General features: G+C 40.9%; 3 protein-coding genes across 4 annotated transcripts in view; 2 read left to right on the top strand and 1 right to left on the bottom strand.

Moving 5' to 3' along the window:
- Window positions 1–8,658, top strand: part of slc13a5b (solute carrier family 13 member 5b) — an 11,928-nt gene extending 3,270 nt beyond the window's left edge. The window contains exons 1-12 of one of the 2 annotated variants that reach the window (XM_031873656.1): window positions 103–210; window positions 1,004–1,132; window positions 1,222–1,358; window positions 1,622–1,842; window positions 1,946–2,126; window positions 2,218–2,340; window positions 2,476–2,688; window positions 2,811–2,917; window positions 3,037–3,158; window positions 4,653–4,814; window positions 5,908–6,045; window positions 6,955–8,658. In XM_031873656.1, the coding sequence (XP_031729516.1) occupies window positions 1,034–1,132; window positions 1,222–1,358; window positions 1,622–1,842; window positions 1,946–2,126; window positions 2,218–2,340; window positions 2,476–2,688; window positions 2,811–2,917; window positions 3,037–3,158; window positions 4,653–4,814; window positions 5,908–6,045; window positions 6,955–7,080 (1,629 nt within the window). In that variant the 5' untranslated portion in view covers window positions 103–210; window positions 1,004–1,033 and the 3' untranslated portion in view covers window positions 7,081–8,658. Of the gene's footprint in view, window positions 1–102; window positions 211–1,003; window positions 1,133–1,221; window positions 1,359–1,621; window positions 1,843–1,945; window positions 2,127–2,217; window positions 2,341–2,475; window positions 2,689–2,810; window positions 2,918–3,036; window positions 3,159–4,652; window positions 4,815–5,907; window positions 6,046–6,954 lie in introns of those variants that run through there. The other variant, XM_031873654.1, reaches the window with a different exon arrangement.
- Window positions 8,659–13,565: 4,907 nt separating this feature from the next.
- Window positions 13,566–20,782, top strand: slc47a3 (solute carrier family 47 member 3). The gene is made up of 17 exons (XM_031873615.1): window positions 13,566–13,766; window positions 13,950–14,051; window positions 14,142–14,210; window positions 14,286–14,434; window positions 14,555–14,597; window positions 14,687–14,731; window positions 14,878–14,975; window positions 15,062–15,159; window positions 15,923–16,036; window positions 16,109–16,176; window positions 16,289–16,397; window positions 16,712–16,787; window positions 17,146–17,215; window positions 17,325–17,457; window positions 17,622–17,716; window positions 17,805–17,847; window positions 17,978–20,782. The coding sequence occupies exons 1-17, from the start codon at window positions 13,635–13,637 to the stop codon at window positions 18,184–18,186; spliced, it is 1,653 nt and encodes a 550-aa protein (XP_031729475.1). The 5' UTR covers window positions 13,566–13,634; the 3' UTR covers window positions 18,187–20,782.
- Window positions 18,938–23,565, bottom strand: LOC116397802 (multidrug and toxin extrusion protein 1-like). Its single transcript, XM_031873616.1, has 17 exons — window positions 23,398–23,565; window positions 22,941–23,042; window positions 22,633–22,701; window positions 22,369–22,517; window positions 21,922–21,964; window positions 21,762–21,806; window positions 21,550–21,647; window positions 21,334–21,431; window positions 21,117–21,230; window positions 20,929–20,996; window positions 20,662–20,770; window positions 20,498–20,573; window positions 20,337–20,406; window positions 20,054–20,186; window positions 19,863–19,957; window positions 19,648–19,755; window positions 18,938–19,487 (listed from the first exon to the last, which is right to left on the bottom strand). Exons 1-17 carry the CDS (start codon window positions 23,563–23,565, stop codon window positions 19,185–19,187), a joined length of 1,848 nt encoding a protein of 615 aa, XP_031729476.1. The 3' UTR covers window positions 18,938–19,184.
- Window positions 23,566–25,612: the final 2,047 nt, after the last annotated feature.

Genomic DNA, 25,612 nt, shown 5'->3' with positions numbered 1-25,612 from the left:
TGCCACAGAGAGTGCCGCGGAGTGCCACAGAGTGCCGCTGAGTGCCGCTGAGTGCCACAGAGTGCCGCTGAGTGCCACAAGAAGGATCTCGCTGTCTCTCTCCATTTCTGCTTCCATCATGAAATCAGTCATCGTAGAGTGGAATTCTACTCATGTAGTCGCCCACTAGCTATAGCAAATAGCATCCTGGGCATCACTGGGAATCAAAACGTGCGGCTTTGAGAGCACTTGTTTGCAATTGTGCATTAACGTGATTAACCAATGATTTAACTTGCAAGCTAGGAACACTGATTCACCAAACCTGCTTGCTTGCAGTCTGTGTTCCACCACAGTCCCCGACGTTGGTCTCATGATTCATTTTTTTCTAAAGATAGATTTGATTTTGTAGAAAGGTTTCAGGGGAAATGTATCGGAGTCAAAGTATCAGTTTTCTTTGCAAAATGTAGTGAAGTAAAAGTAAAAGTCAACAGAAATATAAGTAGTAAAGTAAAGTACAGATATCCAAAAAAAATGACTTAAGTACAGTAACAAAGTATTTCTACTTCGTTACTATACACCGCTGGAACACAGAGTCCGATCTGTCCACGTTGCCTACATGGGACACGGAGACGTGCACACAGGCTGTGGACCGAGCATGTTATGACAGACATAAGACTTCGATGCAAAGCTGCCATGAACAATGGCACAGAGGAGGGTGGCAGAGTTGCAAAAAACTGAAAACACAGTATCAAAGCAACCAAGGCTGAAGAACAATGTTTTATTACTGCAGAGCAATAAAACATGAAAATATGACTTGTAATAATAATTGGAGGGGTGTTTATCTCAGAAGTGTACATGCAGGTGATCAGAAACAATAGAACTAAAAGCACACTTATCTTTAACCTTTGAAACATAATAACATTAAAAATGATGTAACACTCACTGATGACAGAAGTTATCTTTGACTTTACAAGTCTTTGTGTTTGTGCATTTTACCAGTATGTGATCACATGTCTTTGTGCAGGAGGCAGAATGCGCCTATGTGATAGTCCTGATGGCGGTGTACTGGTGCACAGAAGTCCTACCGCTGGCCATAACAGCTCTGCTCCCGGCCATCCTTTTCCCCGTGTTTGGCATCATGCAATCCAAAGATGTAAGTGAAAACAAACTGCAGCAGTGTGTTGAATTGACTCCGTCAGGGATGGATTTCTGTTCACACACATCTCACTCTGTGTGACCCAGGTGTGTATGCAGTACCTGAAGGACACAAACCTGTTGTTTGTGGGGGGACTGTTGGTCGCAGTAGCCGTGGAGCACTGGAACCTGCACAAGCGCATCGCCTTGAGGGTGCTGCTCCTGGTTGGTGTGCGACCAGCGCTGTGAGTGGCTCAGATGCTCCCCCACAGCAGATTCTCTCTCTGGCTTCTCACCTTCAAGAACATTTCCGAAGCATATCTAATCAACTATGATCTCAAAACACCTGATATAGATAAAGAAACTATCTTTAAGTTGTTTCTTGTCATCATAAAAGTATTTTTCTTTCTCTTTTTATTATTGATTGTTGTAATACACTCTGGGCGACCTCTTCCCATCCAAGGCCACTAACAGTGTTACTGTTTTTTTTATTTCATCTTCTTGACAGTTTGATGTTGGGTTTCATGGGTGTGACAGCCTTCTTGTCCATGTGGATCAGTAACACAGCTACCACAGCCATGATGGTGCCTATTGTCCAAGCAGTGCTCAAGCAGCTCAACAACAGTGAGGCAGAGATACCTCAGATCCTCAGCTCAGAGGAGCAGGTCCAGACATCAGAGACGGACAGTAAACAGCCTCCACAGACAGAGAGACAGAGTGAGGGCCAAGGTGAGCCATGGTCGTCTTCACGTGCCGTGTTCTGATACGCCTTCACTGCCTGTAAAACTAGGTTTGTTTGTAGCTCTTTTCATAACTTGCTCTTTGTTTGAAGCCCCTGTGGTGGTGACTTTCTTGGATGTGGCGGTGGAGGCTACCATGCAAAAAGAGGCAGCAGAACAGAAGAAAATGTGCAAAGGGATGACCCTGTGCGTTTGTTACGCTGCCAGCATCGGAGGCACCGCCACGCTGACGGGAACCGGTCCCAATCTGGTGCTCATGGGCCAGATGAACCAGTGAGTGTTTTCCTCAAAGCCATGTTCTATTAGTTTCAACCCTGTTCTATAAAATGTTTAAATTAATTAAATCCTTTGTTGTTTTCCTTAGACTCTTTCCTGAAAATGGGGACGTGATTAACTTTGCCTCCTGGTTCGGCTTTGCCTTCCCTAACATGATCCTCATGCTCACACTGGCCTGGCTTTGGCTGCAGTTTGTCTTCATGGGATTCAAGTGAGTTTGGTGACGGTTAAAGCTTAATTGCGGTGACATAGCCTTGAATTCACATCAAGAAACTTTTACCGCATCAGGACTGTGATTTAGTGTGAAGGTGACACAAAGGCTTTCTTTCCCGTGTGATCCCTCTAGCTTTAAGAAGATGTGGGGCTGTGGGGCTGTGAAGACAGAGAAGGAGATTGCTGCCTATAATGTGATCCGTGAGGAGCATCGCCGGCTGGGGCCCATGTCCTTCGGAGAGATCAGCGTCCTGGGTGTCTTCGTTCTGCTGGTGGTGCTGTGGTTCTCAAGGGACCCAGGCTTCGTCGACGGCTGGGCGACACATATCTTCAACTCCAAAGCAGAGTTTGTACACAATAATAAACCTCATGTTTCACTGATACGTTAATCTAGTTTAGGACTTTTGTATTATTTGCTTTAAAGACACTTTCTAAGTTTGTTCATTCCCTCAACGCTCCACTTCTCAGGTATGTGACAGATGCCACAGTGGCAATCTTCGTTGCCGTCCTTCTCTTTGTTCTGCCGTCTAGACCCCCACGCTTCTGTTCGTGGAGGACTCACAGTTTTGACACAGGTGAGCCATCATTCTGGAGGTATATACTGTATATATTACGTATCATACAGCTATATCCAAGTCTTGAGAGCTGGAGAGACAATGATTCAAAACTGACATTGGATTTATTGGATCTGTAGCATCCCATCAACCTGTTGGCCCAACTCCACCTCTGCTCACCTGGAAAGTTGCCCAAAAGAAGTTACCATGGGGCATTGTGCTTCTTCTTGGCGGAGGTTTTGCTCTGGCCAAGGGCAGTGAAGTAAGTGTCGGCTGTGTTTCAAGTTGTAAAAGAATTTCATGAAATCAAACCCCTTTTGTTATGCTATTGTTATTCAATGTATTTACATTATGTAAAACCCTCTCTGAATAGTGTTTTTTATTGTTGGTGGCAAAGTGCGCCATTCTCACACTGGATCTAATTTTAATTTGCATCCAAATCAGCCTAGTTATTTACGGTGTACTCTCCTAATGCTGTTTTAGGTTGCAGCTATGCAAACTGAAAATGTCCTACTACTGCTAGATCAAATGTTTCCCCTGGAATGTGTTGCTTTAATTTAATTTATTTTGCGTACTTATGCTGGAAATACCCCTGAGTAATATTTCAAAGAACACTGTATATCAGGGGTATTCAATTAAAGTTCAGCGAGGTCCAGTTAGAGAGAATTTCCTCATCCAACGGTCCGGAACACCAAATAATGTCTTGACTTGCGCTATGATTTAGTCCCATGTATATTGAAGTAGCCAACAGTTGTATTAACGTCTGTATGTCGTCAACATCTGACTGTCAAATCAAATAACGAAAGTTCAACTGAATAATACAAACAATATTTATTGTCAGATTTCAGATTGAACTGGATTCATTATAAATGATATATACTCTAATAATATGTAAATGTTCTCTTATTTCAAGTAAAATGTAGGCTGAATTAAAAAATAAAATCCACATCAGTAAGGTTTTGAAAAATCTGACTCTTAAAATAAAGTACTTTATAAGAAAAATGAATTTAACTGAATTGTCTTTGCCCTGCAGCTTTAAATTCAGTTAATTCAGGTGTGAAGTGGTCAATCAAAAAAGCCACGATATTCATATTATTTTCATCTTCTAAAAGAGAAATTTGTGTGCAGGGACTTTATCTGTGGTCAATAAACCACTTGTTTCAGCTCTATTCCTCTCTGTTAACATTATTGTTGGGCAGCGAATTAATGCATTAGGATTCTGATAATTTTGGGCTCTTAGATCTATTATTTTTTGTACCTTCATTTCGGATTTGAGTGGGTACGTTTGGTCAAAAGAGTTGTGCTTTGTCTCCTAGTGACGCTTCACATGCTGTCTCTGAAGATATGAGACATTGAACTGTTTTGAACTGCTTGTAGGACGAATGAAGATATATGAGTCTGTCTATTCTTGGTTAAAGACTCTGGTCTGTCTGGTGTTTCTGGTCTCTCTGGTCTCTCTGGTCTCTCTGGTCTCTCTGGTCCACATCTCTCTTCTTAGACAACGCTATGTGAAATAACTTCTCGGACTCACGTACTTCTCCGACTGTTGGGTCTCTCTCTTGTGTGTGTGCAAATGTCACCGCACACAACAGCGTTTGGGTCCGGAACCGCCTATTAGTGACCCCTGCTGTATATGCTGCACAAACCTTAATTTGAGTTTAATCACAGTACATGAGCAAATGTTGACTCAGATGTACAAATCAAACTATTTTCATTTCCAGAAAAGATGTTTCATTTTATATCTTTCTCTCTTTAGGAATCAGGACTCTCAAAGTGGTTGGGAGATCAAATGACTCCCCTGCAAAGCATCCCTCCCTGGGCAATTGCTATCATCTTATGCCTGCTGATTGCTACCTTCACAGAGTGCACCAGTAATGTGGCCACTGCAACGCTCTTCCTACCTGTCTTAGCCTCAATGGTAAGTTCTCAGGGAGAAAATGAAATGTGTTAAGAAGCAGAGGCATGATCTCAGACTGCAGGAGACAGACAATTATGTTTGGCGGCAGTGGTTCAGTAAGGTGGAGTGCTATAGTGTAATTTCTTTTGAACCGATTTCCCCAATTGGAGTCCAGCATTGAAACTACTCCCAGTGGGAGCCGGCCTATTTTTCCTTGTTTGGTCCCCCATCTAGTTGGTCATTCAGGCTGAATGTGTTTGGTCCCCTTCCCCAGGCCCCTCCTCTCGTTAATACCCTGCCAAACACACCAATGTGCAGCCCAGTGCCTTGTAATACAGCCCACCCCCCGCTGCTGCTGAAGAATGGCATCACTGTGCCCGCTAGTCCAGCACTCGAGAGAACGCCAAGGCTGGGTTGCGAAAGCCAGCGAAAGCCAGTGCCAAGCAGGGGTATTCAGATAGATATTTTTTGAGGGCGAAGCCCAGTAGAGTGCACGGGGGTGTCCAACCCTCGTGTGAAACCAGAGATAGAAAGAAAAGAGAAAAAGAAAAGAACATGTGATCAGCTGAAAGTGAGGAGATTGACACATTATGGCAATCATGGCTTGTGGTATGTCACTTAATGTGTCTTTCTGTCAAGAGAATATTTATTATTTGATTCAAACAAAAAACCATCAGACAACACAAAACACTGTCATCGTGGTGACCTGATATACAGCCTGTAATTTAAAGAAGACTAACTACAACTTTAAGTTTTTTCACCCTTTGTTTATTTTGAATGTCAGAAATACACTTGTAAGCTACTGTGCCGCAGCATATGTAATTCAGAGTGATGTTTGCTGCATCTTAGCAGTGTGCCATTATCGTTGCACGCGTAGAGTGTTTCTATTCGAGATATCATGACTCAGCTCCGAGCTTGCAGGAATTACATCCTAATTACACCCACCTAATGAGAGTTCTCGCTGCGCAAAGAATTGCAAACATTTCCCTCTGACTTGTGAGTCAGTGATTACGGTTGCAGAAAAATAGCCAGATGGAGGAGTGTAGGATTTTGTGATGAAGGCTCTTTTCATCCCTGCCTTTGACTGTTGAAGCCTTCTGTGTGATTATTGCAGTCTCAGTCCATTGGAATCAATCCACTGTACGTCATGGTGCCTTGTACTCTGAGCGCCTCTTTTGCCTTCATGCTGCCTGTTGCTACGCCTCCGAACGCCATAGTCTTCTCCTACGGATACCTCAAGGTTGCTGACATGGTGAGTATGGCAGCAGTTTGTTTTGTTTGTTCAGTAAATGAGATGTTGAACATGCAAAGTTGTCATTTTGGGGCCACTGTTACACTGTAAGAAGGAATAACTCTTAATTTTGGTAAAAATAGTGATTTGTTTTCTTGCCAAAAGTCAGATGACAAAATCAATACCATTCTTAAGGTGTGAAAATTTGACCGCTGAACCGTTAGCTCAGTCTACGTTGCTGTGCATGTGTGTTTGTATGGCAGCTCATGCTCTAACTGATCTTAGAACTCACCAGAGACTCCCAATGTGTCGGTCATTTCTGTGTGGTCTCTCTCCTTTTTCCTCCCATCTCTGTATGTTTGTAAAGAATACTCATCATAAGTCCCCGGATGGGTATATTTCTTTGCTCAAGCTGAAATGATGACACGTCCTCATGTCAGTTTGCAATTTCCAAACGTGCCTTTCTGTTGATTTTGTATAGAACCACTTTGCTTTGTGTCTAAACACAGCTTTATTTCTTAATGGTAAATATGAAGACGCAGCAGGTTAGTTTAGCTTACTTCACTTGCCATTGTAAGAATAAAACATAGTCTGGCACGTGACCCCTTGATAAAAGACCACTACTTGGCATTTTCACATTTAGTTTTTTAATGTTTGATGAGATAAAGCGTGTTGAGTAGTGCAGTTTTGAGGCGCTCTGAGGTGAATTCTGTTACATTTAGAAGGAGCAAGGCTAGCTGTCTCCCCCTACTTCCAGTCTTTGTGGTAAGCAAAGCTAACCAGCTTCTGGCTGTATAGCTTCCTATTTAACGGAATGACACAAGAGTGATATCACTTTCATCTGACTCTCAGCAAGAAAGTGAACAAGCGTATTTCTCAAAATGTCCAACAATTGCTTTAATATCCCTACATGCTCTTCTTCTCCATCAGGCCAGGACAGGAATAGTCATGAACATCATTGGCATCCTTTGTATCACGCTGGCCATCAACAGCTGGGGCAAGGCCATGTTTGACCTGGACTCCTTCCCTGCCTGGGCCAACGTCACCGGGGTGTGAGCCTGGTACTGCCACAGCAGAGGATCCACGCACACCCTGCCCTCCCTATCCACAGGTGCCAAACAAAGACCTCTGGTCAGAGCGACAGCACAGGACCACACGGTGGACCGCCTGCGTCCGATTGCTGTCAGAATACAAGGCCCTCAAGACTTGTTTTCATTGACACCTGAGTCTTGCTTGTGAAAGAAAGTGGTGACGAATATGATTGGGAAAGAAAGAAGAGTGGTTGAGGAATGAATTAAAAAACTTTTCGTTATTTACATTGTATCATAATTAAGTGACAGCTACACTCATAAAACAGTATCACATAAATCATACTGTCAGTATTTATACTCTCAAATACTGAGATTTTATAATCCTATTAAGCAGCTAAGGAAAGGCTATTCATGAGGCAAGACAAGTTTATTTGCATATTTCAGCAATAAGGCAATTCAAAGCGCTTCATTAACCATAAAACCATCGAGACAAAGTGCAAAACATTATATAAGGTGTAATAAATTGAAAAAATATAAAATAGAAGAGATATAATAAGCATAAGACATAAGATGGAAAATAAAACCCACTGAAAAATAATAATAATAATATTTGTTTCCCCTACATCAGTGGTGGAGATTATAAACGAAAATGTTTTACATATTCACATGTAGAGACATCTAAATAGCAATTAGCCATATGGTAAATTATAATAAGGTAACTTTGCACATTTACTCAAGTACTGCACTTAACTACAATTTTGAGGTACTTGTACTTTATTTAAGGATTTACATTTTGTGCTCCTTCTGCTTTTACTTTAAATATTTTCCTTTTTTACTCTAGTGCATTTATGCTGTAGACAGCTGTAGTTTTTTGTAACTTTTCATATCAATGTAATATGAAATATTATCATAGATTAAACTAGATATGAAATAGCCCCAACTCAACCAGACGCAATATTATTTATTTATACATTAGTATAATCCAATAACATTAATATAACACTGACAAGGGCAATTCAGCTGCCTAATCAGTACTCTTACTATTTGATACATATTTGTGTCAAAAATCTGTACTTTCAGTGATGTAAAATGTTGAATTCAAGACTGCTTTTACATTATGGTGTAGCTACTTTTACTAGTAATAGTTTACTAAGTAAAAAAAAAAATCTAAATACTTCTTCCCTTACTGCTACCAAGAACTGAGTGGTTTGCAGGCACATCTTTCTAAGTAGATTTGAGGTAACAAACGCTGTCGGTTAGTTTTGGCATTTTGGTATTTATAGATAATGGGCTAATATGAACAGTATGTCAGAAACTTGACAATAACCCCTATGTTGACCTACTATGTTGACCATGTAGTGTATCATCACTACAACGCAAGAAACCTATGTGCCTTGCGACGACATTGTGAAATGTCTCACTGCAATAATGAATTCTGACTGAATTGCAATAAAGATGATATTTCATCTATTTTCTCTTCAATTTCAAGACCTTTGTAACAGGGAAATTAATAATACAGTATATTATCTGCCTAAGTAGCCAATGGAATGAAGTACTTCATTGGTCTGTGACAAACTCTAAAAATAAAAGACACAAGTTTTGATATAGTGAGTTTTAATGTGTCTTTCTTGCAATGCCTCCACACACGGTGCTTTGCTAACACTTACAAAAACCTCATTCCTTTTCCATATAGAAAGTTATTTCAATCAGGAGAGACAAGTCAGATAAAGAAAAGATAATAGTTTATTATAAACAGACGATATGTGTTGATAAAGTCTTCAGAGTCTTCTACAGGGAGATTTGTAATCGAGGGAAAGCAAGATAAATCCCCCCGTGGAGTCCAGACACTGATGGTGGTGGTGGCTGATGAGGCTGATAGAATGATGAGTTGATGAAGCGGATGAAACTGCGAAGACTGGGTGGAGATGGGGAGGTGGAGGGCTGCGTAACAACAGCATGAAGTACTGAAGGTAGAGAGACAATCATATTCAAGAGAGTCAGCAGCAAGATGATAGGCTGACGATGTAATTGTGTCGTTGTGCTATTGGATAAAGGAGACCAGCTGATCTAGACAGCTGATATCACGATCAACAGCCCATGAGTGAGCATGTGTGAGGAGTGATTGGCAGATGTATGAAAAATAAACCACGGGCTTAGGCATGCAAGAGTATAGTCTTCCTTACTGAACTTACGCTAGAGCTTTATTTAGTCAGTTGTTCATGCACACAATATTTCTAAACTCTACAGAAACACTTGGTTTAAAATTTAAGCCACTGATTTCACAGCAAGATCTTAACAGTTTCCACTAATGGCCGAGTATGGGCTTGTAAGCAACTAAGAGGCTTTAATAAAGCAGGTGGAAATAAAACTGCTGTAAAAACAGCATTGTCATCCCTCAGAATCATCCAAAACAAAATGATTCCACTTTCATCACCAGTCGTCTCTTTCTCAACTACGCCCGCCTATTAGCCGTGTTCCTCCGCCTCTCGCTTAGTGACCTCTTGTCTCGTGCATAAAGCTGATATAATCCTGTAAACACAGTGCGGAAAGCCACAGTAATCCTGCACTGAAAGGCCACACCTAATATATGTAGACAAGAGCTGTGTCATTGTCCTCTTGGCGAGACGTTGCGTGAGCCAAGGGTTGGCGGTGATATTGTCCAGCGTCATAAACATTATGAGCTCAAAGAAGGCATTTCACATGTCTGCATTTAAATACCGCAAAGCACTTTATTACAACCCTACCCCTATCCCCATGATGAGAACTGTGTTTTACAGCGAGACAAAAGATCATCAATCCCGTGACTCTACATACATTATATGGCAACACCAAACCATGTTGGTGGCATCATGCGACAGAGGAAAACATGTTGTACTGCAGCAAAGGTAGCAGGGTGGAAATAGATGAAAGGATCACAACAACGTTTTAAACCTCAGTTCTGTTGGACGATTAAAATGTTTGACGGTTTGAAAGTGGTTAAGAAGCGGTCGGGTGCACAGAGAAGTTCAGATCACTATGATCTCGGGTCCCAATGGGGAAAAAAGCTTATGTAATTACAGTGCCTTTCTCTCCCTTTGCTGCCTCTCAGCCACCCACTCATTATCCTTTTGAAACACATCCTCACATATCATAGCCTCCATTATTGGCTATATATACATGTAAGGCTTCAGTAAGGAAATTTAACCTGCACGTTCTTCTCTTTGCTGGGGTTTCCTGCACATACACAAGACCTCTGGTAACCCAAAAAACATTTCTATTAGGTCATATAGAGGCATCAGTGCTAAATTGAGACTCTTTCACAACCAGTTAAAAGTTCCTTGAAGTAACTTTGAAGGTGCTAAATTTGATATTCAGAGCAGTAATATAACAGCAAATAACTATTTGCTGTGTAAAGATATTGTAGAGTAATGTCTACATGAGCAGAGAATGAAGTTGCTCTCACTGTGTGTTGTTGCTGTCTAGCTAGCCAACAATACACCACGCTGCTGAAGGCCCTGGTCGTATTGTTGGGCCCGCTGGAGGGAAGGGAGGCCCAGGAGAACCACAACCAGGACAAAGTGGGGCAGGCAGGCCATTTATCTAAGGTTTCCTAAAGGGACTTTGGTGCTCAGAAGCAACTCATAGTAGCTTTAAAGGTGCAGTGTGTATGATTTGGGGCATCCAGCGGTGAGACTGCTGAACGCAAACAACTTAAACTTCTACCGTGTACCAAGCGTGGAGCACGTGGAGTCTTATTTTCAGGTGATTATACACTAAAGAATACAAACTTATTAATATCATATTCTATTTCTGCCAAAAGATTCCCCCTAAACGCCACACACTGTTCCTTTAACTTGTTATAAACTAAGCCTTCTGGTTGCACAGAAAGGAAGTAAGATTGATAAATTACTGAGGTCAAAAAGCAGATTTTGTGACTCGTCCATTTGATAATTTTGAGAGTATTTTGCGGATGGGAAGTCTTTTTAAAGCCACATTGGCCTTCCACCTTTTCTGTATCAGTTACACATGAGGACAATATGCAGCCTGTTTGATACAATCAATCCTTCCTGGCACATAAAGACTTGTGTGTAGAGATGGTTTCAGTTAGCAATGTATCCGATTAACTTGTGGACAAGAGGGCAGGCCAAAAGCTAAAAGATCTAGAAGAGGACAGAGGGCCTTTCTTTGTACTCTTTGGGCCAAAGTACATTCATGCTGACCAGGCTAAACAGTGCCCTTTACAATCAATACATTATTTCAGTTCACATTGTGCTTACAATGTCCATATTCCTGAATTAATTTAGTCCAATCACTGCAACACCACAAAAAATGGAGTCATGTCATTCTGCAGCATAGGAAGCAATAGGAGGTGGGTCGGCCCAAACAGCAGATTCTAAATCCGGGGCCCTAAACAGGTTAATCCAGCCATGCGTATTAACTAATTTGCATGCCTATTAGATTACTCAGTGACCCCTGTAGATGGAGGCACTGTCATCCAGAAGGGCCGCGCTCATTACATAATCTTACAGAGTCGCTTCATGTTTACCGGTTTCTGTTTCTTCTATGGGATTCTTGCCAGGAAGTGCACCCAGAACCCTTCACCTTACAGGGAACACACTCCTTTTACTCGCAAATAGGGAATTTTTAGCTGTAATAAGAGACAATAAAGCAGTGCAACCCTACTATTGTGTGATTCTCTGAAGTTCTCAATGGACTGTTTTGATGAAACTGTCTCGAATTGACATTAACAGTTAACTGATTCGATGTTGCCCGTCTGTTTGAGCAAAGAGCATGTGGCTCCATGCCAAAGTGTCCCGATGGGATGTCTTTCCTTCGGACCAAGGACAGAATCACCTGTTGCTGAGATTGTTTGATTGTTCGATGTCTCCTCTTAAAGCCTGTTGCGAAAAAGATTTTTGTGATTGTTTTCATGCCACAGTGGCCAGAATAACTGACAACTGAGTCCCATATGATGTCATGGGGAAGATAGTATTTTGCATTACAGCCCTGTGTGAAACATTAATTTACATTACATGGGCAGTACGTTTGTGGATAAAGAATCTGACTTGAACTTGTCCTCTTAGAAGAGTTCCAAAAAAAACATTGTTATGAACAAAAAACATTTTAAAGATTGAAATTACATTTATTTATTTGGCTTATCCCATAGAGACATTGTTCTCCCCCTTCCAAACCGTCCTGCAATTAGATAATGGGGTTTTACATGGCAAAGGAGTATTACATTCATTGGATTCTACTTTTTGAGACCACCTTAAACAACCCCTGAATTTCGGAGTGCTAATATAATTAAACCATTCAGGGAGGCATGAACGTAACTCAATACCTATTTATTTCTCAATTTAATAAGGGGACTTGTAGTATTTGCAAAAAGTAATTGAATATGTCTTTAATTTAAAATGAATAACATTACAAAAGTCTTTGTACTTTAAATTGTCAACTTAAGTACAATATCAGGTGATTATTATTGGTCATTTGATGGACCTTGTTCATAATGGTTCTATTAATGCTGACTCGTTATTAACCTTGTAAATCATTAAAACGAGGTGTAAAAAGTGTTTTAATGGCATTGTAATCAATAACTATCTAATAATGATTTGATAGTGAAAATTAGGAGATTTAGAGATAAACAACATGTTTTAGTGTGGACCAACATATCTCTACACTATAAAGGTTTAGTGCTCAATAATTCACGTTTTATCATGTGTGATGTGATATGTTAACATTTCAGTGAAGATACAGTGTGATCAGTTGGCACGTGTTTCAGGGAAGTGGCTCCATCTGTTGGTGTGATTCAGCACCAACAACAACGTCTCAGGACGTTACTGAAAGGAGTATTGAAGGACAAACGTTTGTATCGCTGTGTGGGATGACTTGCAACACATGGACACATTTCAAAAATATAAATATATTAGTGAAATATTATAGTATGAAAAGCATTGCAAAATATCTAAGAATTACCTGAATTTCAGATTCTGAATATTCAATCCAATCTTGACATATGCTATTTATACACGAAAAATCCTCGGTCATGGCGAAACTGAAAGATCCAATCTGTAGTTTGCAGGTATATACAGTATATAGTCTCAGGTTTAATCTAAAAACATATCTTTTGTGATTGATAATAATAAAGCTTATTTATACAACACATATCATAACGACCAGCAAACTGTTTCACAAGCAGACATAAAAAGACAAAGGATAGCATAAAATACCAGCTACATTATTATATATTTACAAACACATTATGAATAAATGCGAACGAGGTCTGCAAACTACGAGTAGCCTACATGATCTAGCAGGAAGTAGTTTCTTTGTATATTCTTCAAAGGCAGCTGAAAACTGTCCGAATTAACCGCAGCAGCTGCTGCATCCATGCTCTCGTCCACTTCACCGGCGAGGCGCAGAGAGCTTATGTCACCGCAGACTGACAGGAAGTGAATAACACGTGCTTCACGTGAAAGCAGTTACAACACATTCCTCACACTGACACAGACGCTCGGACACACACGCACACACACACACACACACACACACACACACACACACAGCCGTGAATGGAGCAGTAACAGCTGCTACTGAATCATGGAGAGCAGCGCGCAGAGCTCGCCTCTCTCTTCATGGAGTGAATGTTTTGTAACTAAGCGGATCCGCATGTTGGTCCCTGTTGGTTTCAAGACCGAAATAAAAGAGTTGTCTAAACTGTCCGGACCAGTGGTGAGTAGCCTGTATTTAATGCACTCTCAAGTGTCCAATCATTGCTGCTTGATTACTAATGAAGCTTGTACCGTTTAGTACAGGCCAGGGTTGAAGTAGAAGAAATAGGCCCACACCAAATACTTGTCATTTACCTGTAAAGTAATCACTATCTTTCCATCCATTTTGATTTGATCTCATCAGATTATGGCCCAGCTCATGGTGTTTGCAGTGAGCTTTGTCAGCACTGTTTTCTGTGGCCATCTGGGGAAGACGGAGCTGGCAGCAGTGTCTTTGGCGATAGCAGTGAGTCCAGAACAGGAGTGTTGTTCCAATGAAAGTCAAACCAATAAAGCAACAGAACATAATCCATCAATGTTTGCGTTGTATCCTCAGGTTATTAATGTCACAGGTATATCTATTGGAGTGGGTTTGGCTTCAGCGTGTGATACTCTGATTTCTCAGGTATGAGCCTTACACATTATTTTTCATTAGGTAAGACAAGTATTGACAAAATAAGAAAATGCTCTTTGGTTTCAGACTTTTGGGGGCAATAACCTCATGAGAGTTGGGGTGATCATACAGCGGGCGATCCTCATCTTGTTACTGGCGTGTTTCCCCTGTTGGGCGATCCTCGTGAACACAGAACCCATCCTGTTGGCTGTCAGACAGGAGCCAGAGGTGGCCAGGTAAGCTGTGTCACAACTCGCATGTCTTATTTTCCCGCTTTATTTGTTCATTAAATATATGTATGTATCATTTAAAAAGTGTGTACTTCTGGTTGATGTTGATGGAAAATCTCTTTTTAGTTTGTCTCAGATGTACGTGAATATCTTTATGCCAGCACTTCCTGTAAGTATTTCAAAATAAGAATAAGCAGTTGTAAAAAAGATTAAATTGATATATTTATATTGTTCTTTTTTCTTTGTTGTTGTGTTTAGGCTACATTCATGTATTCATTACAAACAAGATATCTGCAAAACCAGGTAAGGTTCATTATTATTCAACATTAAGTAACTCTCTGATGAGCTGAAATAAGGACAGTGCAGGATGATTACATGAAAGGGATGCCACAGGCAAAGTTTTCACTTTGCCTGTTTCTAATTATGAATAATATGTGGCTCTCTTTCAGGGCATCATATGGCCGCAGGTAATCACAGGCTTCATGGTCAATCTTCTTAACGCTCTCATCAACTACATCTTCCTTTACGTATTAAATCTGGGAGTAGCGTGAGTTTCGCCTGTTGCCTCTTTCAGTAACACAATTACTGCTTGCGTCACATAACCAATGTCATGCAACGAACTACTCTTTACAGAGGTTCTGCTGTGGCCAACAACATTTCCCAGTTCTCCATGGCTGCAGTTCTCTATTCTTATATCATGTGGAAAGGTCTTCACAAGGCCACCTGGGGAGGTGAGAACCACATTTGCATTGGAGGACCGTGAGCCTGCATAAACTAATAGGCTCCAGTTGCTTCTTTCATGCCAATGTTAATGAGCTATCGCAGTGATGAAGGAAGCTCAGAGGGAGATGGTTGTGGTTTAATAAGGCTGTAGCTCAGGAGAAACTCAACATTTTCGAATAGTTATTATTCATTTTATTATTATGATTTGTAATGCTGCTGCCACAAGACATGCTTGGTTGGAAAACAAACTTCTAATTAATTGTGTGAAAGGAGTTTCAAGAGCACTTTACACCCATCTTCAGAGAGAAACTAATATCCATTCAAGGCCGTGTGTGCAATTTGTCAGCAATGCCTGGAACAACCACAATACAGTGAAGGTTTTGTGTGGCTAAGATCTTAAATTTATGGAGGAAAGTTACTATTTCTCCCATTCCTCTCCCTCCACGGCAGTATAAAACGTCTTCCATATTTGATATGCTGAGGGAACAAACTATGGTTTAGTTCAGAGCTCAAGGCTTGTTCCACTACAAACACGTATACGAGCTCTTTTCTTATTCTCTTCTTTGCTTCCCTGTTTGTTTAAGACATTCAAGAATGTTGTTGTAGATTTCAAATCAAATGAGCATTGATCTGCTTATGATATGTTCCCAGCAGAGCTCCTCGGAGTCGGTACAGATCTGATTGTTGAGACAAGGCACTGATCTGATCTAACCTATATTTCATACGTGTGAGTGATATAATGATGTATTGCTTTATTATTTGACCATGCAGGCTGGTCTAAAGAGTGCCTGCAGGACTGGAGCTCATACATCAACTTGGCCATCCCCAGCATGGTCATGATGTGTGTTGAGTGGTGGACGTATGAGATTGGAGGCTTTCTAGCAGGTAATGTCATGGGCCACTTTGTTGTTTAAAGCGTTGCTGGTGTGAAATCTAAGTGCCGTTTGTCATTGACAGGTCTAATAAGTGAGGTGGAGCTTGGAGCTCAATCGGTTGTATATGGACTGTCTACTATTGCATACATGGTAATCTTTCCTCTACCAAAATTCATATACATCAAATTGTTATTGTCTCATCTGAATCCCCCACTTGTACAAGCAGTGTACCAGTATGTTAATAATGCGTTTTTGTTCTTAGTTCCCTATGGGTTTCAGTATAGCAGGTAATGTAAGAGTTGGAAACGCCTTGGGAGCCGGAGACACGGAGCAGGCTAAGCTGTCCGCTAAACTAACTATGTTCTGTGCAGGTCAGTAAACACCATTTATATGCTATCTGTTAATATCTTATCAAAAGCATGTATTTGGAGATAAGTTAATACTTTAGTAATTGTTAAATAATTCTAATTTCACTAAAGAAACTAATTCAGCAGTAGCTTAGAGCTTAAAAGAACCAAAAAGTTGTAGACCTGCTCCTGCACAGCTTCTCGTTGGCCAACATTAGAAGACTGTGGTTGTTCTGTGTTTGAATATACTGTAAGTCAGTTTACAAACAGTAAACTGAATCAGCACCTTTTGCATGATGCAACCTGTGGAAAATGAAGTGTGTTACTCTTTACCACAGTGTCGGTCTCTATATGTTTGTCCGCTCTCATTGGGAGCCTGAAGGACCATATCTCTTATGTCTTTACATATGACAAGTGAGTATATCTTTGTCATGTGTTTTTCAAACTGCGACTGTACTCATTACCTTTGGGGGGGGGGGAAACAGTGTGTTAACATCTACAGTGACAGTGTCAAGTCTGCAATAATCTGTCACTTAAGTGACCTTTGACCATGACGTGCATTACAGTGAACTTTGCCCGACAAACTCTTTTAAACATTAACTTGAGGGAAATGTTACGCTCGGCATCACTGTGATTTTGGGCAATTTATTGATTTCTCTTTGGTCAACGATAATATAATATGTCACAATATATAACACACAAATCACATGGTCCATTTTTTTTAACCTCTCTTCAGTGTCAAACTGTTAATTTTGAGTCTCTTTACCGTCAGACAAATACGGGAAAGGGTTGCTGATATCATGCTTTTATATGCACCATTCATCCTCCTGGATGCAATATCAGTAAGTATCTCTCCAATTCACATCCAAACAAGATCTCTTGACACACCTACATATTATTGCATTTGAAAAAAATTGTCTAACCACCTCTTTATTGTGTTTGCATGACTAGGCAGCCTCGGGAGGCATTATAAGAGGAGCTGGTAAACAGAGGATTGGGGCTATTTGCAACATTTTTGGGTTTTATGGTGTTGGTTTTCCCATTGGAGTGACACTGATGTTTGCTGCCAAAATGGGAATCAAGGGTAAGATTTACAGCATGTTTTTTAGCCTTAATCTGTTTGTTTTTGCCACATTTCTGTCTAACTAGTCATTTTTTGTCCCCATAGTCTATTTTTACTTAGAGATCTGACTCAGCATCACTTGCTACTCTTAAAGCTAAAGATGTAAAACTCTTTATTTCCCTTAGGTCTGTGGATAGGCTTGTTTACCTGTGTGGCTCTGCAGTCGTCATTCTTAATTTTCTACCTGGTAAGAATGGACTGGATGAAAGCTAAAGTCGAGGTTAGTATTCAGAGGTGCATCTTCCCATTCTAGATGGACGAAGGCTACTTCTTTATGATTAAACGTTCACACATTGTTTTTCTTCCAGGCTCAAATCAGAGCGGGAGTGTGTGCGAGCTCCACAGACAGAAGTAAGTAAAACATTTTATACTGCTAGAGAAGTCAATGCAAAAGCTCAATATTCTTATAGAGCTATGGAGTGTGATTGTATGTATGTATGTACGTACATACATACATCCATATATCCATATATGTATCCAGGTCCCCAACCAGATGATCCAGGGAACTCACCAGGGCAAAAAGACACCATTGACCTGGTTCAGACTGAGGCGGAACCAGCAGTACAAACAGTGCGGATGTTCTCTCACAGGACTCTGGTTCTGCGTAGAGGCCTGACTCTGGCTGTCATGCTTTTAATCCTGGCTGCTGGAATCATTCTTAACCTGCTGATCACTAACTTGTTTAAATGAACATGAGCAAAGGCAGATGTTTGCATTGCAGGATGTCAAAGCAGGACGTGCAGAAGGAAGGCACACGTGCAGATGGACAGTACACAGAGTGAGAAATTGTGTATGATCAATGAATTAATGTCAAACCAATAATTCACAAGATGTCCCAGTGAATCTGCAGTGTTTGTCTCACAACCACATTCTGTCAAAGAGAATGAGTCAAACTAAAGACAGTTTGACAACCTTTGTATTTAATGCATTAAATAGAAACATTGTGGTTATCTTGAATTCTTAAAGGAACAACAATATATTTACTGTATTAAATCATAAAAAGACCATTTCCACCAATCTTGGAAATGCGTTTGAGAGATGGAGACAGCTCAGAGGATTCTAAGGCGGTGGCCTTTTTTCCTCCTAAACAGTGAGCGTTGAGCTTCAACTAAGGTTAGTGAACCTTAACTAATTTATCACGTCTAGTGGTCGGAATACTTTACAGATTTTCATTCAACCGGCTCTGTGTCATCCCTGTGTTGCGAGCGGGTCAAGCTCCCCGCTCATTTGCCGGTGAAAGTCACGTCACTCAGTGGAAAATCAACAAAGTACCTCGTTATTGGGCCTGGAAAGTAGTAAGGCCAACAGCCACTGAACTCCAACTCTGGAATGTATATTTTCGAAGCACTTGGCTTTTGTTTTTGGGATAACAGGCTGAGCTTTGGCAACCATAAACATAGCCAGCCACACATCTATAGCGAGCTGAAAGATAAAAAAAATAAACAAAAAAACATGAGCTGGTTTATAATGTGCAGACAAATACATTGCAAATGTATACATTAGCGGATCAATTTACAGTGTAAGACTCGTACTTTCATTCTCAAAGTACAATGTTGCGCTCATGACGGTTTAGTGTCCTGAACCCGGCAAACCGCATGCACTTCGAATCTGGGTGATGCGGGTGAATTTGGCTTTGCAGTACTCAATTTAAACGTTAGCCGGCAGTGTGCCATATTGTTACTTTAAGGTCAATCTGACTCTTCATTTGGGACCAGTGCAGTGGAGAGAATGTGATGAGGAGTATATGTCGTGTTGATCCAGTCCAAAGTAAAGTTGGCCTCTGAAGGCCAGGTCTCTGGTAAGGGCACAAGGAAGTGCACAGTCGCTCCCACAGCCAGAAGTGCAACTGCTGCAAACACAGTGAGGCCTCGCCTGAGGATCAGCTGGGTAGTGGAGAGACGGACACCCTTCAGCTGGACCACATGTCCATCCTGTCTCTCCGTGTTCCCGTCATGGCACTCGGGGCCCACAGACATGTAGCCATCTACTGGCTTGGGAGACAGACATTGACCATTACTTTATTTTGTTAAGTCATATGGAAAAAGAACAATGTCAAAGGACAGCAAAAACTTAATAATAGAAATGCCAATTGACAAGATAAAACAAGCTATGAAAATAAATGTAGATGTTTTGTTGTTACAGGCCGCTTACGTTCCCATGGCTCGCTGTCTGGTCAACAGTGTTGTGACCCGCAGCGTCTGACAGGACAGCTGTGCTTAATAAAGTCATGGGAGTGTTTTTCTGTGCTCGGTTTAAAGCCTGCAAACAAATACAAACAAAAGCTAAACCAATGTCTAATTCCTCAGATCCTTACATGCAGCAAATAGCTTTTGAAAGTCCAGATTCTGAGGCCCTGCTGAGCATACCTCCTCTGTGATTCTCTCCCAGTTTAGCTTAAAGATGACAGTGATGTAGAAGGTGGATAGTAAAATGATACCAATGAGGAGTCCCAGCCAAAAACCTGCAATTATTCAGTTAAGTGCAGAGCAGGCTTTCCATGAAAATAAAAACCCTTCTCTTTGGAAATTAAAAACAACACATCACTTCATACAATTACCTAAAATTCTCAGTTTTGTAACAAACGTTAAAGTAACGCTTAGTGGAAGTCCTATGCAGTAGTACCCAATAAAATTGCCCATGGCTGGTATCTTCTGTTTGCCCGTGCCCAAGAAGATGCCAGAGCACACGCACTAGGATGTAAAGAGACAGATCTCTAATTATTATGCAGTCTCACTCCATTGGCCACCATTTACTAACTCCTGAGTTAAACATTTATATATTTGGCCCATTCAACATGCAAATATATTTGCTGTGCTTACAAGAAGAACTGTTGTACTCACCATAAGAGCATCGAAGAACTGAAGGAAACAGTATGCATTCATCAAGTGTGAAACCAGACCTATGATCTTCCTGTAATAGGATTTTATAATTGGCATCTATTTTTTTATTCCAATCTTTGCAATCATAGTTACTGAAAGACAGTGCAGCTGCAGAGACTCACTCATCAGAGGTGAAGATGAAGCCAATCACTGTTTTAGTACAGCCAAGCACAATACCTTCAACAACTGCCATGCTACCTGGGAAAAAAGTGGATGTAAAGAAATCAAACATCAAATGCTGATTTATTGATTTCGGCTACATCAACACAACATGTTTAGAACTGACCTGCAAGAGCGAGTGACAACTTGCAGGTGAGGATGGCCCTGGCAGTGTCTCCGGCACCGAGAGCATTACCCACACGGGCGCATGCTGCAGCTTGAATACCAAGAGGGAACTGTGGATTCATCATTTTGCACAAAAAGAAATACATTCCAGAATCAGAAAGAATGCACACTGATTTACAAAAGAGCTTGCTCCTGAAAGTGTTTTTTTTAACTAATCTAAATCTGACTTTTAAAGTGAGAATATCACACTCTGACTTGTTGTTAGTACCATGTAGGTTATGAAAGCCACCATTGTCACAACATGTTGGGCAGCCAGCTCGTCTTCACTCAGCATTCCTGATCGTCAGAGACAAAGAAGTTTGTATCGCATGCTGTTTTGATTAAATCAATGAGCTTTGAGATAGTCTTAAATAACATAGATCTGTATTAATGTAATCATGAAAATATTTGGATTACCTGCAAAGAATCCACCAAACTCATAAACCCACCACTCGAAACATGTCATTAATGTACTGGGAAAGGCCAGTTTCATGTAGGAGCCCCACTCCTGCAGTGATTCCACAGACCAGCCTGCAGGGGGAGAGAGAAACTCATGTATGTAGACTAAAAAAGATGGAGGCTGAAGAGAGTGATGCATGAAAGCAAGGGAAACTATAAATGTGAAATCTCTCACCTCCCCATGTATTTACATGGAGCTTCTTCCACCAAATGTAAGCAAACAGAAAAGTGCAGATGTAAATCCAAGACAGAGCATTGGCTGCTGCAGATCCGCTGTAAGACATGGACACAGACAAGTTGATATCAGTGTGTGTGTGTGAGTGTGCGTGTGTGTGTGTGTGTATGTGTATGTGTTTTAATCAGATTCAAAATGGTGTGCGAGTACACTTACCTAACACCCAGATCCAGCCAGTAAATAAAGATGTAGTTCGTCACAACATTCGCTATGTTTGCCATGGCAGCAGCGTACATTTGTGGCAGTATTATGCCCTGAGTACACAAACATCAGATGATGCGATGATGAGTACCACCTTACATTAATTAAGACAACATGTTTTGATTCTCTGAAAAAAAAAAAATTGTGTACAGGATATTAAAATGCACCTGGTTCTGCAGATAAGACACCTGAAGCTGATGTAGAAACATTGCCTAAAAGACATAAAAAATAGATTTAAAAACACACATTTGAGAGGTAGTGGTTTCTCTAGAGATCACTGAAAAATGATTGAATTTGCTTAAAAAGGTGAGAAAAGTCACAACTCACTGGTACGGCTGGAAGGAAGGCTGTCATATACAGCTGGGCTATTCTAAAGTCAGAAGGCTGTATTCAGATCCAAGGAAATGATAATCTCATACTATACACTGTTCAATGTCATAATTTGAAGCTCATTTATTTCCACTGCCACTTAAAAATATATATTCATCGCAAGAAAATTTTGAATTTCAGGAGAAATAATATGAAGATATTGTTTTATACAGTGTATGCTTAGCCCTGGAGAACACACATTAAATAACACAGAAGAGGCGTGAGTGTGCACCACAGAACTGTTAAGAGGTCATGTGATCAATATTTTGAATACTGATAATCTGTTCATGCTGAATCTGCTCATAATCTGTGGGGACCAGATCTGATTTGAATGTAGAGGTGTTTGAGGGGATGAGGTCTCGTGCTCTGACTGAACACCATTCGTGGACAGATTTACGTAGTCACCTGGCCGCCTCAGGGCTCTGGCCCAGGCACAACAGGATGGCCTGGGCATTGATGAGCAGACCCCAGCAGGGCAGACAGAACAACAGCAGAATGATGATGCCCCGCTGAAGGATCACTCCGACCCGCAGCAGGTTCTTACCACCAAATGTCTGCACACAACAGCACAGACCGAGTTTATCATTATAGAACAGGGTGTAATGAATGAACAATGGGGATGTTGAGTTTGTGAAATTGAGGGGGAGGGCAAAATTGCAAAGGGCAAACCTGAGACACCAAAGTATCGCATGCCAGTCCCAGACCACATCCTGTTGCTGCAGTGGTAATATTAAGGGTCTGAAAGGAATTTGAAACAAACTTGAATCCCTCTGATGTAACCAATATTTCTATAACTCTTAACAGCAAACATACTACTTATTATATAAATCATCAGGGGTGTGAAACAATTGTAAAATCTTGAAGAGGGTAAGTTTATAGCGTTAATATTTCATTTTCTCCCTTGGAATTACATTTCCACCTTTCATTCCCTCATGCTAGCCTCCACAAGTCTACGGAGCATACAGATCACCACTTACAGCAGAAGCTAATCCATAGCCAGCCATCACTTCATTTCCCAGACACCCACAGAACATGGTGACCACAAATGGGAGCAGGTAATTGAGGATTCGAGAGAGCAGCTAGAAAGACAAACATGGACAATGGTGCAGTTGATACAGTTACCAGCACACAGAGGACACGTTGTAAATGACCAGAAACACAAGTCGCAATTAATAAGCAGGGCTCTCTTTGCAAATCAGCCATCACACAGTCATCACTTTGTCAGGTTGCAGCCAACGATTGAAACTAGGCAAGCACTGCCTGTGGTTGACTGATGTGTGCTTCTAAATATCAGACACAGGTTGTTTTTCACTTGACATTTCCAACCAAACACTCAATCTTCTGTTGTATAAATCAGGTTTTCATCAAGGACAGCCTCAATCCACACAATCCCTAACAGACAGAGGAAGGTATGTAAACAGTGTCAATCCTTACCAGAGGGCCGGTCATCCTCAGGATGTGGTACAGTTCCTCTCTGTGGGCCAGGGGAACTCTGTGGCGCACCCACCTGCAGCAGAAAAGCTTGTCGCTGAAACCCTCCATGTCTGCAGGACCAGATACTAATGCAGGTTTTTCCACTGCAGTGTCGGCCCTTTCTTTCATTTACCTATCTTTGATGCTCTCCAGGGACAGAATTCCCCGCTGCTGTGCAAAGTATTTCAACCCCTTAAAAGGTAAATTATTAATTCAGTCAAGGATTCACGTAATGCATTTCAGGTTAGACACACAAAGAAAAGACAAAAATTATTTAAACCAACTGTATTATTTTGTTCTGGTAACATGGTACAAAGTGCATATCATGAGTAACTATATAATAATGTGTACTAAGTGGAAGCAGAGATGCACAAAAAATGACATTTACAATCTAGTTTAAAATTCAGATACAGTTAAAATGTAATTTTGCATCTCATTGCGTTCACTGAGTGAATGATTATATGGCTAAGGTGCCATTGTGGGAAGCATATTAAATAACCATAACCTGCCTTCCTTCTACCTCTGCGTTGTCAGATGTGATATGTGAACAGACAGAAGGTGTGAAGTCATTATTATTTATGAACATCTCTTGCATATTAATGCCTGGAGAAGAAGTGAAATCAGTCCAATCAGCCTCCATCAGTTCAGGTAGACATGTTCATTAAAGTGTTTTAAGGGATATGAAACATAGACATCATGATGTGGTTCTTTGTCCTACTGGGGAGCACCAAAGGTTAAGCAGTCAGCACTCTGGCAACATCTAAACTGAGATGCAGCCCTCTGCTGCTATCATGCAGGAAACCCATTCAACTATCTGTAGCAGAGAGACAGCGTGCATCACTGCGAGATTCATAGATAGAAAACACATATTTTCCACTTGAGGCAAAGCTGGTGTATAAATGTGTGTATCAATGAGATTACACATTCAGATTCTGGGTGATTTATGAGATTTTAAAATCATACTTTCTAGAACTGCTGCCTCATCTGGACCAAATATGATTATTGCACTAAGCTCACAGTGATTATGTTTCTGGTGAATTCAGCTTTCCTCATAGACGGGGAAGTGATGAGTCGGTGCATCCGTGGAGTGCGTTTATTAGTTCCATTGGAGGGAGCAGGACTTTAAGACACACAATCATGAAAATATAGCTTCCACCAACTCAAGTGTGCCGCTGTGATTGCTTCTCTCATTGAAAATCTGACTTAAGGATAAAGCCTTCCACTTGGTGTAGAGAGACAGAGACTACAGTAATACACACAGTGTGCATGTGTCATTGCCCACTTTGGAAAGTTGGACCCCCCCCTCTTTCATCTCTAAGCCCTTCAACTCTGTAGAAAAATAATGTTAGAAAGAACATCGGTAAGAAATAATGTGACTATAACGTCCCCAGTTTTTTCATCAACCAGTGTGGGCTTTTGGCAAAGTGATGGCAATAGGTTTCATAGAAAAAAACATTTTGTGTGAATGTTGAAATCCATGGTAAAGAGTGACATCTCACAGCGAGACTACACAACTATAGTGTGTGTGTTCCGGGTGCAGGTTTCTCTCGGATCTCTCAAAAATTATTAAGTATAAATGGGAGTTCTCACTTTATAATTGAGAGCAAAATGTGCAAGGTTTCTCCTCGCACTTCACCCAGAAGTTGCTTTGGATAGGCTCAGCCGACCCTGACACAGTATGTCAGTACAACCATGTTCGTCAATGCAGTACGGCAAAGAAACACAGCATGGTTTCATAGAAATGAATGCTCTAAAATAAGAGTGTTGCGCACAATAAGGCGGTATCGATATTGTGTTAGACAGTAGAATAAAATGTAATTATACGCACACACAATTGAATGAAGGGGAGCTCATGCACTGTTCTTCTCTTACAGTGTTAATATAGTTTTGGTACTGCAAAATATATTAAAAAAGACAGATTATTATTTTTTTGCTAGACAGAGACAAGTGTCTTGATAACCCCAGAATCAGCTTTGAAAGATTAAACAAGCAGAGTCAACTGTACTGAGAGCGAGAATGAGATTATTTTCATCTGATCGATTGATCTCACCAGATCAGAAAGGATGTTTGAGTTCTAGCTGTATATACATCTCTGATAACAGGAAAGGGCGAACGGAAATGTGGCATTTCTGCTCAGTCTGAGTGTCCTCTGCAATGAGCTCCCCTTAGTGAGACA

The sequence above is a fragment of the Anarrhichthys ocellatus genome, unplaced genomic scaffold (genome assembly GCF_004355925.1).
Source record: "Anarrhichthys ocellatus isolate YVR2014 unplaced genomic scaffold, GSC_Weel_1.0 scaffold72, whole genome shotgun sequence".
NCBI classification, from domain to species: domain Eukaryota; kingdom Metazoa; phylum Chordata; class Actinopteri; order Perciformes; family Anarhichadidae; genus Anarrhichthys; species Anarrhichthys ocellatus.
The sequence above is the reverse complement of the archived record's forward strand: the minus strand, read 5'-3'. Positions and strand labels throughout refer to the sequence as shown.

What these genes read in the sequence shown, in the direction of transcription:
- slc47a3 (XM_031873615.1), top strand. Translation starts at nt 13,635, where the DNA reads ATGGAGAGCAGCGCGCAGAGCTCGCCTCTCTCTTCATGGAGTGAATGT. An exon ending in CTAAACTGTCCGGACCAGTG is followed by an intron (nt 13,767 to 13,949) that starts GTGAGTAGCCTG and finishes TGATCTCATCAG; the next exon opens with ATTATGGCCCAGCTCATGGT. An exon ending in TGTCTACTATTGCATACATG is followed by an intron (nt 16,177 to 16,288) that starts GTAATCTTTCCT and finishes TTTTGTTCTTAG; the next exon opens with TTCCCTATGGGTTTCAGTAT.
- LOC116397802 (XM_031873616.1), bottom strand. Translation starts at nt 23,565, where the DNA reads ATGAAAGAAAGGGCCGACACTGCAGTGGAAAAACCTGCATTAGTATCT. An exon ending in TGGCTTTCATAACCTACATG is followed by an intron (nt 20,771 to 20,928) that starts GTACTAACAACA and finishes ATGAATCCACAG; the next exon opens with TTCCCTCTTGGTATTCAAGC. An exon ending in GTTGTCACTCGCTCTTGCAG is followed by an intron (nt 20,574 to 20,661) that starts GTCAGTTCTAAA and finishes CTTTTTTCCCAG; the next exon opens with GTAGCATGGCAGTTGTTGAA.